The sequence below is a fragment of the Lycium ferocissimum genome, chromosome 9, assembly GCF_029784015.1.
Source record: "Lycium ferocissimum isolate CSIRO_LF1 chromosome 9, AGI_CSIRO_Lferr_CH_V1, whole genome shotgun sequence".
Classification (NCBI taxonomy): domain Eukaryota; kingdom Viridiplantae; phylum Streptophyta; class Magnoliopsida; order Solanales; family Solanaceae; genus Lycium; species Lycium ferocissimum.
In genome coordinates this window covers 40535313-40552565 of record NC_081350.1, presented here as the reverse complement: position 1 = coordinate 40552565, position 17253 = coordinate 40535313, and the positions used below count along the sequence as shown (strand labels likewise).

Here is a 17253-nt window from a genome sequence, read left to right as displayed (position 1 = left end):
TCTTTTCATTTAGTATACTAATGTAGATTTTTCATCGCAAATTCAAATGTAATCAGGCTCGAATATGAGTATTAAAGATTGCGTTGAATAAAAAACTTGTCGAATGATAGGATACTATATTCACCTTTTTTTTAATCTTTCTAATAATGAGCACACATCTAGTAAAAATATAGAGGGTACTGTTTTGAACTTGTCCAATCAGTTAGACGTATATGCTCTGATGATATACCAACTTCTACAGCTACTACTGATTGTGACTTGTAACTTACATAGTGAACTTTCGAGAAACATTTTGAATAAATTATTTTGAGATGTGTAGTTAAGTTGTTTTGGAGAAACAAAAGACTATTATATTATAAAAAATAATGAAGCTTTTAGCCTCAACAGTGTACTCTATCTGGTTCATTGTATGTGACATTGTAGTATTTGAAGAGTTAAATTAGTTTTTCCTTTGTCTATATGTTTTTTTTAAAATACTTTTCTAATATTGTAAGCTCTTAACTATTGTAATTTAGTAATTTATAGTAGTTTTGCATAGTTTTCTAAATATCGCTAATTTTATTTTCAAATTCATGCTGAAAATTATTTTCGTACTCCAAACTATATCACATAAAGTAGAACAAAAGAGTACTATAAAAGTTCCAGACACAAATTTAAAAACATAGGCAGATCTAGCTTTAAAGCACAGGGTTCACATGAATTTAATAACTTTTATCCAAATCATATTACTCTATCCGTTCACTTTTACTTGTTCACTATATTAAGAATTCTTTTTCTTTTACTTGTCAATTTTAACATATCAAAAAAAAAAAAAAAACATACTCCCTTTGTTTCGATTTATGTAAATTCATTTGATTAGGCACGGAGTTTAAGAAAGAAGATAACATTTTAACTTGTGGTGTCAGATGAGTCGCACATATTTTTTGTGGCTATAAATCGTTGCATAAATGTAAATCGTTCCCAATTACAGAAAGAGGTAATTCTTTTAGCACAATCTAGCAAGGAAATATGTTCACATAAATTGGAAACAGAGAGAATATATTTTTCATGTTTTATCCTTAACATTAATTACTTATTTCTCAAATCATCCCAAGACTTAAGATGATACCCCAAATTAATATGAACACTCTGATAAAATATACACTTCATTTATTATCTTTAAAAATAAGGCGCAAAGTCCATTATAAACAAGTAAAAGTGAATGGAGGCAGTACTTATATTAGAAAGTTCATTAAATATCTATAAATACCTAACTATGAATCTTGTTATTATTGTATATCAACTTCAGACCGCGGTAAAAATTTATTGTTTGGTACACATCCCATAATTAAGTTTAGAATTAATATTATACTCTATTTGATTGAAAGTATAAATTATTTTTAATTTTTAATCAAACAAAATATAAATTTAGTCCAAATTTAATTCTGAATATCCTATCTTATCGCATCAAACTTAAGATTATTTCATTTCACCTCTCAAATGAAATAAATTAACCCCGAATCAATAGTTTCGGAATAATTTAGTCCGCGATTCCAAAAGTTATTTAAAAAAAGTTTACGTGACAAAATTCTCATCTTGTGACCGGTCTCTAAAGATGGCACGTGGTCATCACGTGCTATATCTGACAAGCAACAAGCTAATAACACTAATTCCACAAGATATCTTGAATGGTACTAAAATTTTATTAAATCCTTACAAGAACACAAATTTTATTTATAATCTTATGATCTCCAAAAAAAAAACTAAAATAATTTTATGATCTCCAAAAAAAAACTAAGTCTTGGGGTTTATTGAAAATGAAGAAAAAATCATGGGGTTGTACAATTATCACTCAATTTTCATTATGTTTATCTCTTTTTCTTGTTATCAATTTGTGTCAAAATCAAAATCAGAAACCAATTATTAGAAATGGAAATGTGAATATACCTATGGAATTATATTTCATTAGTGTTACAGGGGGTGTTAGGACTATTGAAGAACAGACACTTCTTCTCAAACAGGTTAGTTTCTCAATCATTCTTGAAAAAGTGGTTATTTGTGTAAAGGAATGATTTTTATTTGAATGTTACTTGTTGGGGCATGTATTTTTGAGCTGAATTTTGGTTAGGTGAAGATTGTCAGTTAGTTCAGTTTGTTTTCTATTCTTTTTGGTTAGTATTTCCATCAATCTTGGAAAAAAAAGTGTTTTTTGTTATTTGTGTAAAGGAATGGTTTTTATTTGAATGTTCCTTATTGGGGTATGTTTTTTTGAGCTGAATTTTGGTGGTGAAGATTGTCAGTTAGTTCAGTTTGTTTTCTATTCTTTTTGGTTAGTTTCTCCATCAATCTTGGAAAAAAAAGTGTTTTTTGGTTATTTGTGTAAAGGAATGGTTTTTATTTGAATGTTACTTGTTGGGGCATGTTTTTTTGAGCTGAATTATGGTTTGGTGAAGATTGTCAGTTAATTTAGTTTGTTTTCTATTCTTTTTGGTTAGTTTCTGCATCAATCTTGGAAAAAAAATGTTTTTTTTTTTGGTTATTTGTGTAAAGGAATGGTTTTTATTTGAATGTTCCTTATTGGGGCATTTTGTTTTTGAGCTGAATTTTGGTTTGGTGAAGATTTTCAGTTAGTTCAGTTTATTTTCTATTCTTTTTGGTTAGTTTCTCCATCAATCTTGGAAAAAAAGTGTATTTTGGTTATTTGTGTAAAGGAATGGTTTTTATTTGAATGTTCCTTATTGGGAGATGTTTTTTTGAGCTGAATTTTGGTTTGGTGAAGATTGTCAGTTAGTTCAGTTTGTTTTCTATTCTTTTTGGTTAGTTTCTCCATCAATCTTGGAAAGAAAGTGTTTTTTGGTTATTTGTGTAAAGGAATGGTTTTTATTTGAATGTTACTTGTTGGGGCATGTTTTTTTGAGCTGAATTATGGTTCGGTGAAGATTGTCAGTTAGTTCAGTTTGTTTTCTATTCCTTTTGGTTAGTTTTTCAATCAATCTTGAAAAAAAAAGTTTTTTTTTTGGTTATTTGTGTAAAGGAATGATTTTTATTTGAATGTTCCTTATTGGGGCATGTTTTTTTGAGCTGAATTTTGGTTTGGTGAAGATTGTCAGTTAGTTCAGTCTGTAGTAGAAGAATTTAGCAACTCTGTTTTCTATTTTTTTTGGCATTCCTTCTCAAACAGGTTAGTTTCTAAATCGATCTTGAAAAAAGTTCTTGTTTTTTTGGTTATTTGTGTAAAGGAATGATTTTTATTTGAATGTTCCTTGTTGGGGTATGTTTTTTGAGCTGAATTTTGGTTTAGTGAAGATTGTCAGTTAGTTCAGTTTGTAGTAGAAGAATTTAGCAACTCTGTTTTCTATTCTTTTTGATTAGTTTCTCCATCAATCTTGGAAAAAAGTGTTTTTTCGTTTATTTGTGCAAAGAAATGATTTTTATTTGAATGTTTCTTGTTGGGATATGGTTTTTTGAGCTGAATTTCGGTTTGATGAAGATTGCCAGTTCTATTCTTTTTGCATTTCTTCTCAAGCAGCTCAGTTTCTCAATCAATCTTGAAAAAAAGGTCCTTTTTTTTTGGTTATTTGTGTGAAGGAGTGAATTTTATTTGAATGTTCCTTGTTGGTAATTGGGACATGTTTTTTTAGCTTAATTTTGGTTTGGTGAAGAATGCCAGTTCTATTCTTTTTGCATTTCTCAAGCAGCTCAGTTTCTCTATCAATCTTGAAAAGAAAAAAAGGAAAAAAAAATTGGTGTTAATTTGTATAAGTGATTTTTTTTAACTGAATTTTGGTTTGGTGAAGATTGGCGGTTAGTTCAGTCTGCAGTAGAAGAATTTAGTAGCTTTGGTTTCTATTCTTTTTGCATTACTTGGTTGAGGATAAGTAATCAGCTTCAGTATATAATTTGGAGGTGTATTCATGCAAGATTGGATAAGATTTAGAATGATCATATTCAGCAGAAGGGGCAAGCACACATCGAGGATAAAATGAGAGAAGGTCACTTGAAATGGTTTTGCTATGTTATGCATCCATCTCCAATGCGCCGGTCAGTAGGTGTGAAATTATGGCGACTGCAGATGTTAAAAAGGAACGAGTTTGCATCCATGTAGACTTAGAGAAAATATGACAAAATGGAAGAAAAAGATCTATATAGCGATACTAGTTAATTGGAAATATGTTTTGGGCACGTTAGTACTTTTACTTTAAGTCCCATGTTTTTTAGGAGTCTTTCCAAGGTTTAAATTGCAGAAGAAAATATAGAGAAATTTGAATACTTTTTATTTTTTACTTTTATTTTGTATAAAAGTGGTATGAGATGAGCTTAAATGGAATGACATGGTCAGTGAGGATTTGTATGGATGACCGCAATCTGCTTGGGTTGAGACATAGTAGTTGTTCAATATATCATTTGGAGAAAGAAATGGACCATCCTTTCTGTTCAAAGCCGCTGAAACAATAGAAATTATGATGTTCTTTGATATTATCAGCATTGGAATTTTGCAACTGGTTTTTGCCAAAGAGAATAAGTTGAAAGGAGAAAAAGTAGACATACAGTTCATTCTATTTGTATCATTCTGGTCATTGGTTTTGTAGAAAAGTGACTTTCAATAAAACATTCCTTCATTTTCTTTGATGTGATGTCAAAATGCCTTTGACGAGAGTCATCTCTATTGCATCGTATTCGTTTTTTGACTGATTCATTTTTGCTGGAATCTTATATTGAAGGTGGAGAAGGTAGCAAAGAAGCTCAATGCTAGATTCGTTATCAACATAAGTGAACTCGGGGAAGATGATCCGCTTATGCAAAATGTAAGCCCTTCAATGACTTTAAAAGTGCAGAATTTAGTGGTTATATTGCTAGACTGGGATCTAACACGCAGCTACTTAATGGATTGTGTTCAAAGTAGATAACTTACTAAGTTTTTTTGTCACCAACTTAGCGACTATTGTTTGGTTTTCTTTCATATTTTTCAAGATCCAATAGTACAAAACACATTTCATTGTGTGCATATTATTAATTTCATCATTTTTCCAATATCGGGAACTGATCGTACTGCTCAGGCTTCACATGAGTTGTTTAACCATGCAAGAACTTCTGTTAGGACACATGGCTTGTTAACTTCTCTTCTTGTGCAAAAAATGTTTGGCTTGTGAACTTGGTGCTCTTTCAAGTAGCAAGATCCCAGTAGTAGTTACCAGTGAAACACATGCTGGCAACCATAGGCGGATCCAAGATTTAAAGTTTTTACGTTGCTACTTTCTACAACTGTTTCAAGTTAATATACGATAATTACTGGGTTCACAGTCAAATTTATAGATATTTAGGGCCAGTTTGGCCATGAGAATTATTCACTTTTTTCCGGATTTTTTTCCCACTTTATGGTGTTTGCCCATAAAAATTCCAAATACAATTGTATTTGGAATTTGAAAAACAAACAAAACCTTGTTTTTCACTTTTTTCACTTTTTCCATTTTCTGTTTTGGACCCTTACTTTTGTTTTTTGTTTTCTATTTTTACCCTAAAAGTTTTTATGTTTCTCAAATTTTAACCTAAAAGTCCATATAACTTTTTTCACTGGTCAGAGGCAACTTATGTTGCTCAGTTGCTCTCCACTCCAACAACATTCAACATCATGTGCTAAAAAGCCTCTAAAAGAAAAGACACGAGTGGTAATTTTGCAACAAAGCCATATTTAGAGATGCTATATTTTCTGTGTACACTAGTAAGCCTCCCAGTTGCAGCCTTTTGATGAAAAAAAACCATTACTTTGAGCACTCCATAAGCTGATCTCGAGTATAGTTGCTATATTTCTCGCACTAGTTATGTTTATTAATTGCTTTGGGTGGTTTTGCTAGGTTTTAGAAATTGGAGTATAAATCATATTTCATGTTTCTTAGAAAAAGTACATTTCAACAACCAAATATTATTTTCAAAAACTATGGCCAAACACAACACCAACTTTAAAAATTCCAAAAAAAGTGATTTTTTTTTTTTTTGTTTCTATGGCCAAACGCCTACTTAGTGAATATTTTAACACATATATAAGGTTTGAGCAAAAGCTACCGGGTTCCCGTGAACCCGCATGCAACGCGCTGGATCAACCCCTGTTCACAACTTTGTCTGACAAAATGAATCCTGAATCCTCACCCTAACACAAACCATCCACCCCATTTGTCCTGTTAAGGAACTCATCACTGCAATGACAATGAGCCTTTTTTATTCGCCAATGAGAATTTGACGAAGTGATAATCTTACACCTCTAACACCCCCTTCCTTGGCAGGTTACTCAGCATTTTCCTTCCGTGAAGATTCCGTGGTATGCTCCTCTATGAATGAACAGTTCGTGTCTCTTGGACCAACTTTTTTTACTTTTAAATCTGGGTTTCATCATTTGAAATGAATTGTCTTTCCGGTTTCCCTTCAGCCATCCTCAACTTGTAGGTACTCTACTCGATCTCTCGAAGGACAGGGGGTGGATCACTACCTTAAACAATTCAAGTTTGCCCATGGAAGCTTAGATATTATAGTTGTGGATACAGGATTATATGAGGTAAATATTTGTATCTTTTGTCTGATTATATTGGCCTTTTACGCCTGTTATAGCTGGCAGGATTCTTTAAGCGCTTTCAAGTTTCAACTGTCATCTTGACGTTATGTGTCTTTTATATCTGAGTTGGCATATCACATACATCCAAGGATGCCCTTGTTTTTATTTCTCAGAAGAACGCAGACATTTATAAACAGTTAATACTTGAATGTGTGAAATGGCTTATGATCTATTTATATTTCAGTTATCTAATTGCTTCATTTCTTTACGTTTGATTGGAAGTTGTTTTTTGAGAAAAGTAAAAAATGAATCTTCAAGAAAACAGCTCTTATCATGCTTATTTTTGACAAAGACTTGGATGATCATATAAACGAGGTTCCACTATAGATGTATTTCTCCCATCTCACCCTTATTCTCAACTGGTTCCAGAAAACTAGTCCCGTCCTTTTCCCACTCTCCAGAGAGGGATATAATTCTCATTCTTAATTTACATACATTTTAACATTTTTAATTTCCTTTTGCAGTAGAGCTTTCTATAGTTTAACTTTGTTGTTCTTGTTGCTAGGCTTCTGCAAATGGTGCTGGAGATAGACAGTCACAATGGCTGATAGACACACTTGAAAATAGTGAAAGCAAATGGTACCTTCAGACTGCACTATTTTACTCCAAAGAGAAAATATGTGATTAAAGTGATATTGTGTAAATGCAGGTGCATTGCTGTCGGATTTCATCCATTGGTAGATTGCGAAGAAGATACTTCTCAAATGAAACTAAAACACGAAGTCAAGTCTTTACATGGCGTATTTCTGAAATACGGGGTGGTAAGTCAGGATTTTAATGCTACGACTCCATTTCTTCAGCAACTTTTCAGAGCAAACAACCTGATGAATACCTTAATACCAGATACCACTTTCGTCTGCAAAATCTGCTTTCTATATAAAATTTAATAACCTAGGGCTTTGGTCTAGTGGTAATAGCACAACATGTGATGTGTGTGTTAGGCGTACCTCACGGGTTCAAACCCAACCACAGTCAAAAGGGTAGAGGAGCCGGCTCATTATCCGCCGAGTCTCGAACCTTGCGCAACTAGCCTTCGAGAATTTCTCGGTTATCAAGAAAATATTTGAGTAACATATGATGTTCCTGTTTTGCTTTTTCTTGTTTAGGATGCATATATAAGTGGGCAGGCTTGTGCTGACAATGTTGAGGAAAGACCTATTGCAAATTCCAAAAATGGAACTGCCAGATATAAAGGACCTTTGCTGACTAAAATGAATCAGAACTTGCCCTGCTCTATGTGAGTGTTTTTCTTAGTGTTCAGTAGACTTATGAGACTCGAGCGATGTTTGCTCAGAACCTCAAAAAATACCGCTGTACCCATGTTAGATCCTCCAAAAACGCGTTACTTTTAGAGGATTTGACACGCACTTGGCGACATTTTTGGAGGATCCGAGCAATATAGGACTCAAATTTACACTTTCTGGCTATCATTGTATAACCTTTTCTCTTCATTTTGGATTTTTCTAGGGAAAAAGTAAATGGATTCCTCCTACACAAAGTCAGTGCTCTAGAGATTGTGAGTATCTTTTTTTAATCTGGTTGAATATTTTAGACAAGCCCCTTATATTATGTTCTTGATGTTTTAACAATTAGTATTTCTGACAGGTATCCTACTTAGTCACATTGGAAGGTGATGTTGTGCAGAAAATTTTTCTCCATCAAAGAGGCAAAGATATTATGTAGATACTCTAAAGCTCCAAAAATCATTTAGTCGGAAACATTTTCTTCCGATCCCCTTTTCTCGTTCAAGTTATCGTCGTGGGAAAGAATGAAGAAGATTAGAGATCCAATCAAATATTGGTGAAGAATCGTCGTTCTCGTCTTTCCAGAATAAGGGAGGAAAGAGAATTGGATTCAATGTTCGTGCTCAAGTTCGAATTAACAGAATATTCTCCATTTCGAGTCCACAATTCTGGTGGTTTAAATAAAAGGAAATAGATTTGGTATAGGGTGTGTTTGGTCAGCGTGCTTCCAAACCTTTTTGATTTGCCTTAGTTGAAATTATATACTTTTGCAATTGTAAATTGTCAAATCTTTTAAGGTGTTTCGAGCATGCTGGTGTTGATTTTGAATGTAACTGGATTTATATAAGTTTTATGCAGTGGGATCATTTGGTACACGGTATAAGGTGGGATATCCAACACGAACTTTGGGATTAATTTTGTACCCTGTTTGGTAGAAGGAATAAGATTATCCCAGGATAAATTTATACGTTCTACCAAACAAAGTATCATAGTTAAAGATGGGATATCCCACCTTATCCCATTAACTTTGGGGTTGTTTTATCCCATCTTTTAGATGGGATAAATTAGTCCCAGGATGGATTATAATACCGGAATAATTTTGTCTGCGTACCAGACGACCACTTGATGGTATAAAAAGATTTATCATTAAGTCACTGTACTGTCATATAAGAAAATCTTTATATTGTCAACTAGAATTCTTGTATATATACTTCTCCGAAGACATTCATAAATAACTCTACCCTAGCTTTAGCGTTTTAATGTAAGCAAGGAGGAGGGATTAACATATTTAAGCGATAAATCAGATACCTACTATGGTACAGCTTAAGTAGCTAAAAGAATAGCTAAAAGAAGTGTAACGGACGAAAGTTGTTGGAAATTAGCATACCGAAAGATTAATTGGCCAAAATAACCATGAGTAAGCTATTCCTTCGATAGCCAACTCGTTATAGACTTAGGAAGTCTGCGGTCAACTATTAACCGACTGGTCTTAGATTCGAATCACATTCGTTGTTGTTATTATTATGTATCTTGAAGCACAAGTGTTTTTCCGTCACGCGATTTAATTTCGATACCTTCCTTAAGAAAGAAACTATTAGAAGGAATCCATCAGAAAATATCTCACCACAATCTGTCAAAACAAGCTCAATCAATCGTCAATCTCCAATCCAAATAATAACTACAGTGAATTGTGATTTTGGATAAATGTATATTTTTATATTAAAATATATTAATTCAGCTTTTTCATCTCTTCCAAATCCAAATATACATACTTACCATACATGTGTGCAGATAAAAGATTTCCACTGAAATCAAATTGGATTAATTAGCTCATGCTGTTCTATATCTTTGGACCAAAATACGCTTCCATTTCGACATGTACTAGGCAAAACTTTACAACACTAACCAGTAAATAAGTATTCAAAAGAGGGCAAAATAGTCCCTTAAGTATGCACTTAACAGTTTTTTTTTTTTTTTTTTAAATTTGTCAAAAATAAACACTTTTAGCCTCCATCAAATATTTATATAACTCTGTTGGTTAGATTTGACGGAAACTATGAAAAAAAAAATTAGCAGTAACTCACATTTAGCAGTGATTTTAGTAGTGTTTTTTGGTTGTCACTTATTAATTTTTAAGTCTATTCTGTTAATTGGATTAAGGTGTTTCACTTTAGCAAATTTAAGAAATTAAGAGGGTGTTTGGATTGACTTTTTAAAAGTAGCTTATAAGCTAAAAATTAAAAGTCATAAGTTAAGAATACCCAATTTTTGACTTTTAGCTTATTTTTGTATTTTTTTAATCTGAAATCAAGTGTTTAAAAATATTTTTTATTTTATCCAAATACATAGAAAAGAGCTCAAACGCCAATAAATACTTGAATTAAGCCCATCCAATCATGGTCAAAGTTATACTTGAAGTACCAAAATAGACCTACTATGATAGATAACGGACAAATGTGGCAAAAACTTCAATTTTTTTTTTAAGTCAAATGGTCCTTTAAGTTATGGAGTTGATGCATGTCTAAAAGACTAAAAGAAGGTTACAAATGATACTTGGCAAGAGAAATGTAGAGACCCGAATCTTTTCGGGTCGACCCGGAACACAACTCTAGGTTTGCAGCCATGGCCATGTCTTCATTTTCTTGTTTTTATCAAAAAATTCTGAGCTTTAATTTACTCTTGTAGCTCTTGTTTGGATGGTTATTAACTAAGTATTGTCATTCTAAGCTCCTGTTTGGCCATAGATTGAAAAAAAAAAAAAGGTTTGAAAACATTGATTGTTCATGGAATTTGATCAGTTTCTGGAAAAAAATTGAAGAAAAATTTTCAAGGTGAATTTTTTTTCATAAATGCATGTTCAAACATAACGTCAAGTTCCAAAAATTGTTTTTGTGGTGAATTTTATCAGTGTTTGGTTTACTAATGTAGCTCTCTGAGAAGAATAAAGTTGGGAAAATTAAGAATTTTCCTAAAAGGGTGTGTTTGGTATGAAGGAGAAATGTCTTTTTTTATTTTTTTATTTTTTTTTTATGTGATGAATTTCATCAGTGTTTGGTTTACTAATGTACCCCTCTGAGAATAAAGAAAGTTGGGCTTTTTTTTTTTGGTGAAAACTAAGAATTTTCCTAAAAAAAGTTAGCCCATATAGAGTAATGAGGTTAAATTTTGTCTTGTAGTTCTTGTTTGGATGGTTGTTACCTATTGTATTGTTATGCTAAAATGGTATGTTTGGTATGAAGATTAGATTTTTTTTTTTTTTTTTTTTTTGTGGTGAATTTCATTGGAGTTTGGTTACTAATGTAGCCCTCTGAGGAGAAGAAAGTTTGGAACTTTTTTGGTGAAAACTAAGAATTTTCCTAAAAAAAGTAAGACCAGAAAGAGAAACTAAGAGACCGGTATCTTGGCGGGGTGACCCAGAATGCAACCCGACGATTGCAGCCATGGCTATGTCTTTATTTTATTGTTTTATCAAAATGATCTGAGCTTTAATTTACTCTTGTAGCTCTTGTTTGGATGGTTGTTACCTAATTTATTGTGTTGTTATTCTAAAAATGTGTCTTTGGTATGAAGGAAAACGTTTCATCAGTGTTTGGTTTACTGATGTAGCCCTCTGAGAAGAAGAAGGTTTGGATTTTTTTGGTGAAAACTAAGAATTTTCCTAAAAAAATGTTAGCCCAGAAAGAGAAATGAGGTTAAGAGAGAGGAGATTTCTTGTTAAGGGTGGTTGCCCCTCTCTGTTGTGCCAGTGATTTCTCATATGAAAAAAATAAAAATAAAAAATAAAAAAAAAATCAAACAACCCTTGAAATTTTGAGTCAAAGTGGTCCTTTAAGTTATGGAGTTGAGCTAAGTTCATCTCACAAAGAAGAGCTTGAGAGAATCCTGAGGTTACAATTAATACTTGGCAAGAGAAATTAAGGAGACCTGTTTCTTGGCGGGGCAACCCGGATCTGAACCCGAGGTTTGCAGCCATGGCGATGTCTTCATTCTCTTGTACCAGACTAATGGGTTTTTACAATTTAATCTGGTGAGAAAATGACAAGAATGGTCTCTTATGTTTGAAGGTAGGTTCAAAATAGCTCCTTAAGAAAGTTGGGAAATTTTCTGGTGAAAACTAAGAATTTTCCTAAAGAAAGTTAGCCCAGAAAGAGAAATGAGGTTAACAGAGAGGAGGGATTTTCTTCTAAGGGTGGTTGCCCCTCTCTGCAACTCCAGTGATTTCTCTTATGAAAAAGGAAAAATCAAACAGCCCTTTAAATCTCAGGGAAAAATTGTTCACACCCTCTTGAGATTTTTGCCTCAAATGGTCCTTAATGTTATGGAGTTGAACTAAATTCATCTCACAAAGAAGAGAGAGAGAGAGAGAGACAGAATTCTGAGGCTGCAATGATACTTGGCAAGAGAAAGTAAGAGACCCGAATCTTGGCGGGGCGACCCGGAAGGTGACCCGTTTTTGTGTCATGTAACCGAGGTCTGCAGCCATGGCATGTCTTTGTTCTCTGGCTTTACAACAGATGAGCTTCAGTTTTACCCTTAAGGGCATCTCTGGTATGGAGGAATATGTTTTTTTTTTTTTTTAAGAAAGTTGGGAAATTATCAGGTGAGAGCCAATAATTTGCTAATGAAATTTAGCCCAGAAAGAGAAATGAGGTTAATAGAGAGAAGGAATTTTTTGTTAAGGGTGGTTGCCCCTCTCTGTTGTGCCAGTGATTTTCTTTTTAGTAACTAAACCAACAGCCCTTGATCATGAAGTACACAAACAAATTGAAACATATGCTCAGCCGTAGATCTCAGTGTGTGTGTTGCTTTTTCCCCCTTTTGGAGTAATTGTGCAAAAAAGGATGTGATGACGGTAATGTTTTACTCTCTGGGCTAACAAAATCGGGCATTGAGGACAGTCCGACCCGTATCTCTTCCTGGCAAATCCCAGGATGGCATGCAACTGAGGCTTTCTCTTTTGCATGCAACCGGTGATTTTGCACTCATGGCGTGGTTGCCTTCCCTTTGTCCAAGCAAAAACGCAGTATCTGAGCCTCAAATTTTTGTGCTTTAAAGGGTCGTTTGGTTGTTGGTTAGGATGCGAGTTATTCGTGTTAGGATGATTATTTCCCCCTTTGGAGTAATTGTGCAAAAGAGCTTTCATGATGGCAACGTTTTACTTTCTGGGCTAACAAAATTGGACATTGAGGACAGTCCGACCCGTATCTTGGCTTGGCAATCCCAGGATGGTGTGCAACTGAGGCTCTCTATTTTGCATGCCCAAGTTTACCCTTTACTGAAATGGATTTATTACTATGGCACGAAGAATAAACTCTAATTGTAAATGCCGAACCAGAACTGGAAGTAGCAACGAAAGAGATAAAAGGAATACCATTGCGCAGAGAAATTCTCGTCATCTTCAATGAATTGGTGGAAATTTTTCAGCGGATGTAAGAGAGAGAAAGAGGGAATTCTGAGGCTGCAATTGATACTTGGCAAGAGAAATTAAGAGACCCGTATCTTGGCGGGGCGACCCGGAATGCAACCCGCGGTTTGCAGCCATGGCGATGTCTTTATTCTCTTGTTTATACAACAGATAGGAGCTTCAATTTTACTCTTGTAGCTCTTGTTTGGATGGTTGTTACCTATTGTATTGTATTGTTATGCTAAAAGGGTGTGTTTGGTATGAAGGAAATTGTTTCTTTTATGATGAATTTCATCAGTGTTTGGTTACTAATGTAGCCCTCTGAGAAGAATAATGTTGGGAAATTTTCTGGTGAAAACTAAGAGCCCGTTTGGCTTAGCTTATAAGTTGCTAAAAACAGAAGTTAACCCAGAAGAGAAATGAGGTTAACAGAGAGGAGGGATTTTCTTCCAAGGGTGGTTGCCCCTCTCTACAACTCCAATGATTTCTCACATGAAAAAAAAAAAAAAAAAAAAAAAAAAACAGCCCTTGAAAGGATTGACTCAAAATGGTCCTTTAAGTTATGTAGTTGAGCTAAGTTCATCTCACAAAGAAGAGATTGAGAGAATTCTGATGTTGCAGTTGATACTTGGCAAGAGAATATTAGAGACCCATATCTTGGCGGGGCGACCCGGAACTCAACCCGAGGTTTGCAGCCATGGTGATATCTTCATTTTCTTGTTTTATAAACAGACCTGAGCTTTAATTTTAGTCTTGTAGCTCTTGTTTGGATGGTTGTTACCTATTGTATTGTATTATTATGCTAAAAGGGTGTGTTTGGTATGAAGGAAAATATTTTTTGTTTTGTCATAAAAAAAAATGTTTTTGTTTGAAGAAAGTTGGGAAATTTTTAGGCGAGGGCTAGGAATTTTCTTTAAAAAAAAAAAAAAAATTCTGCCCAGAAAGAGAAATGAGGTTAACAGAGAAGGGATGTTCTGTTAAGGGTGGTTGCCCCTCTGTTGTGCCAATGATTTTCTTTTTAGCAACTAAACCAACGGCCCTTTGTTCATGAAAAATATGCATGAATTTTCTAAAATCTACAGCTTCAGCTGTATATCTCAGTGCGTGTGTGTGTTTCTGTTTCCTCTTTTTGGAGTAATTGAGCAAAAGAGGCTGTGATGAAGATAATGTTTTACTGTCTGGGCTTTGAGGACAGTCCGACCTGTATCTTGGCTCGGCAAATCCCAGGATGGCCTGCATCTGAGGCTCTCTTTTGCATGCAACTGGTGATTTTGCAGCCATGGCGTGGTTGCCATCTCTTTGTCCGAGCAAAAATGCAGTATCTGAGCCTCAATTTTTTTTGCTTTAAAGGGTCGTTTGGTTGCTGGTTAGGAAGCGAGTTATTCGTGCTAGGAGGATTATTTCCTCCTTTGGAGTAATTGTGCAAAAAAGCTGTTATGACAACAATGTTTTACTTTCTGGGCTAACAAAATTGGGCATTGAGGACAGTCCGACCCGTATCTTGGCTTGGCAAATCCCAGGATAGCGTGCAACTGAGGCTCTCTCTTTTGCATGCAACTGGTGATTTTGCAGCCATGGCGAGGTTGCCTTCCCTTTGTCCAAGCAAAAAAGCAGTATCTGAGCCTCAAATTTCTGAAAATCGAACCGGGGACCTCTTGTGCCTTGAAATCCATTAAAGTTTGCTCCAATTAGAATGATATACAGTCAGACCTCTCTATAACATCCATTCTCTATAATAACATTTCACTATAACAACCAAGTTTTCTCAGGAACCAATTTTCATATTAACAGCCAAGAAATGTCTACACAAACGATGCCGTTATAGAAAAGTTCTACTGGATCACAGAAAGATGGGTACTTTATCTGCTCCTTAGATAAAACCCCATGATTTCGAAGACAATTTAACCGAAGAGACCCAGTAAGTCTGCATTTAAGCCAAAAGCACTTTGCTTTCTCAGTGAATGTTGTTGATAGATAGATAAATAAATAGAGAATATGAGGCTATGATGATAGTTTCTTCCCTTTTTTTGAGCAACTCAATAGGGCAAGAAAATAGAGAGACCGTATCTTGGCGGGGCAACCCGGATGGCTAGTTATTTTGTGTCATGCAACCGGTGTTTGCAGCCATGGCGTTGCCTTCATTCTCTTGTCTTATCAACAGATCTGAGCCTCAAAAATACTCTTATGGCGGTTTGGTATGATGGAAAACACATTTCATGATGAAATCAGCACTTGGACCAATGTATCCCTATGAGAAGAGAAAAGTTGTGAAATTTTCAGGTGAGAGCCAATAATTCCTAAAAAAAAAAAGTCAGCCAGAAAGAGAAATGAGGTTAATAGAGAGACGGGATTTTCTTCTAAGGGTGGTTGCCCCTCTCTGTTGTGCCAATGATTTTCTTTAGCATACTAAACCAACAGCCCTTGTTCATGATATACTCAGAAGCAGAAGATGATCCATATATCTCAGTAAGTGTATTCTTGGGGAATTTGCACTAATGACCTTTTTTGTGGTAGTGATAATAATGATATCTTGTTCTGGGTTAACAAATGGGGCATTGAAGACAATCCGACCCGTATCTTGGCCTGGCAAATCCAAGGATGGCGTGCAACTGAGGTTCTCTCTTTTGCATGCAACCTGTGATTTTGCAGCCATGGCGTGGTTGCATTCTCTTTAAGGGGTCGTTTGGTTGCTGGTTATTAAAGGAGTTATTCATGTTAGGAGGGTTTTTTCTGAGGGCAGTTGCGCCTCTCTGCAACTGCAGTGATTTCTCTATATGAAAACAAAAAAAAAATGAGAAAACTCAACCAACCCTTTAAATCTGAGGGAAAAATCATTCGCACCCTGTTGAGATTTTTGACTAAGATGGTCCTTTATGTTGTGGAGTTGATCTAATTTCTTCTCACAAAGAAGAGAGAGAGAGAGAGAGAATTCGGAGGCTGTGATGATACTTTCTTATCTTGTTTGGGGCAAGAGAAATTAAGAGACCCGTATCTTAGCGGGGCGACCCGGAAAGCAACCCGAGGTTTGCAGCTACGGCGATGTCTTCATTCACTTGTTTTATCAACAAATCTGATCTTCAGTTTTAGTCTTGTAGCTCTTGTTTGGATGGTTGTTACCTACTGTATTGTTATGCTAAAAGGGTGTGTTTGGTATGAAGGAAAATGGTTTTTTATGATGAATTTCATCAAAGTTTGGATACTAATGTAGTCCTCTGAGAAGAAGAAAGTTGGGAAATTTTCTGGTAAAAACTAAGAATTTTCCTAACACCCCCCCACACCCCCCGCGCGCGCGCGCGTTTGGGTGGTTCTTTCCTGTGGTTCATTATTGTATTGTTTTCATTGAAGGAAGGAAAAATCAAACAGCCATGGCAATGTCTTATCAACAGATCTGAGCCTCAAAAATACTCTTATGGCACCTTTGGTATGATGGAAAACACTTTTCCCTATGAAATCAGCACTTGGACCAATGTATACCTATGAGAAAAGTTGTGAAAATTTTCAGGTGAGAGCCAATAATTCCTAAAAAAAAAAAAAGTTAGCCGGAAAGAGAAATGAGGTTAATAGAGAGACGGGGATTTTCTTCTGAGGGTGGTTGCCCCTCTCTGTTGTGCCAATGATTTTCTTTAGCATACTAAACCAACAGCCCTTGTTCATGAAGTACTCAGAACAGCAGCTATGAGCATTGGAACATATGCTTCTTCAGTCTGCGGCTTGTTCATGAAATACTCAGAACAACAGCTATGAGCATTGGAACATATGCTTCTTCAGTCTGCGGCTTCAGCATATATCTGTGTGTATTTCTGTTTTTCTCCTTTTGAGTGATTGTACAATAGAGGCAGTGATGATAATAATCTTCCACTTTCCACTTACTGGGCTAACAAAATGGGGCATTGAAGACCATCCGACTGTATCTTGGCCTGGCAAATCCCTGGATGGCCTGCATTTGAACCTCTCTCTTAGTCTCTTTTGCATGCCACTGGTGATTTTGCAGCCATGGCGTGGTTGTGTTCTCTTTGTTCGGG

The 17253-nt window shown here is 35.0% G+C and overlaps 1 protein-coding gene and 1 long non-coding RNA gene across 2 annotated transcripts in view; both read left to right on the top strand.

Moving 5' to 3' along the window:
- Window positions 1-1753: 1753 nt before the first annotated feature.
- On the top strand, window positions 1754-8700 carry LOC132030782 (uncharacterized). The gene is made up of 9 exons (XM_059420521.1): window positions 1754-2000; window positions 4701-4784; window positions 6258-6292; window positions 6418-6526; window positions 7089-7162; window positions 7233-7344; window positions 7690-7820; window positions 8051-8099; window positions 8189-8700. Exons 1-9 carry the CDS (start codon window positions 1797-1799, stop codon window positions 8264-8266), a joined length of 876 nt encoding a protein of 291 aa, XP_059276504.1. The 5' UTR covers window positions 1754-1796; the 3' UTR covers window positions 8267-8700.
- Window positions 8701-10359: 1659 nt separating this feature from the next.
- Window positions 10360-17253, top strand: part of LOC132030777 (uncharacterized) — a 31997-nt gene continuing 25103 nt past the window's right edge. Inside the window, exon 1 of the long non-coding RNA XR_009408090.1 lies at window positions 10360-10439. This is a non-coding gene — a long non-coding RNA (uncharacterized LOC132030777). The remainder of the gene's footprint in view (window positions 10440-17253) is intronic.

Excerpts from the sequence above, each read along its gene's own strand:
- LOC132030782 (XM_059420521.1), top strand. The coding sequence starts at position 1,797 with ATGAAGAAAAAATCATGGGGTTGTACAATTATCACTCAATTTTCATTA. Across the intron at positions 6,293-6,417 it reads CCTTCCGTGAAGATTCCGTG|GTACTCTACTCGATCTCTCG; the intron begins GTATGCTCCTCT and ends CTCAACTTGTAG. Across the intron at positions 7,821-8,050 it reads CAGAACTTGCCCTGCTCTAT|GGAAAAAGTAAATGGATTCC; the intron begins GTGAGTGTTTTT and ends GGATTTTTCTAG.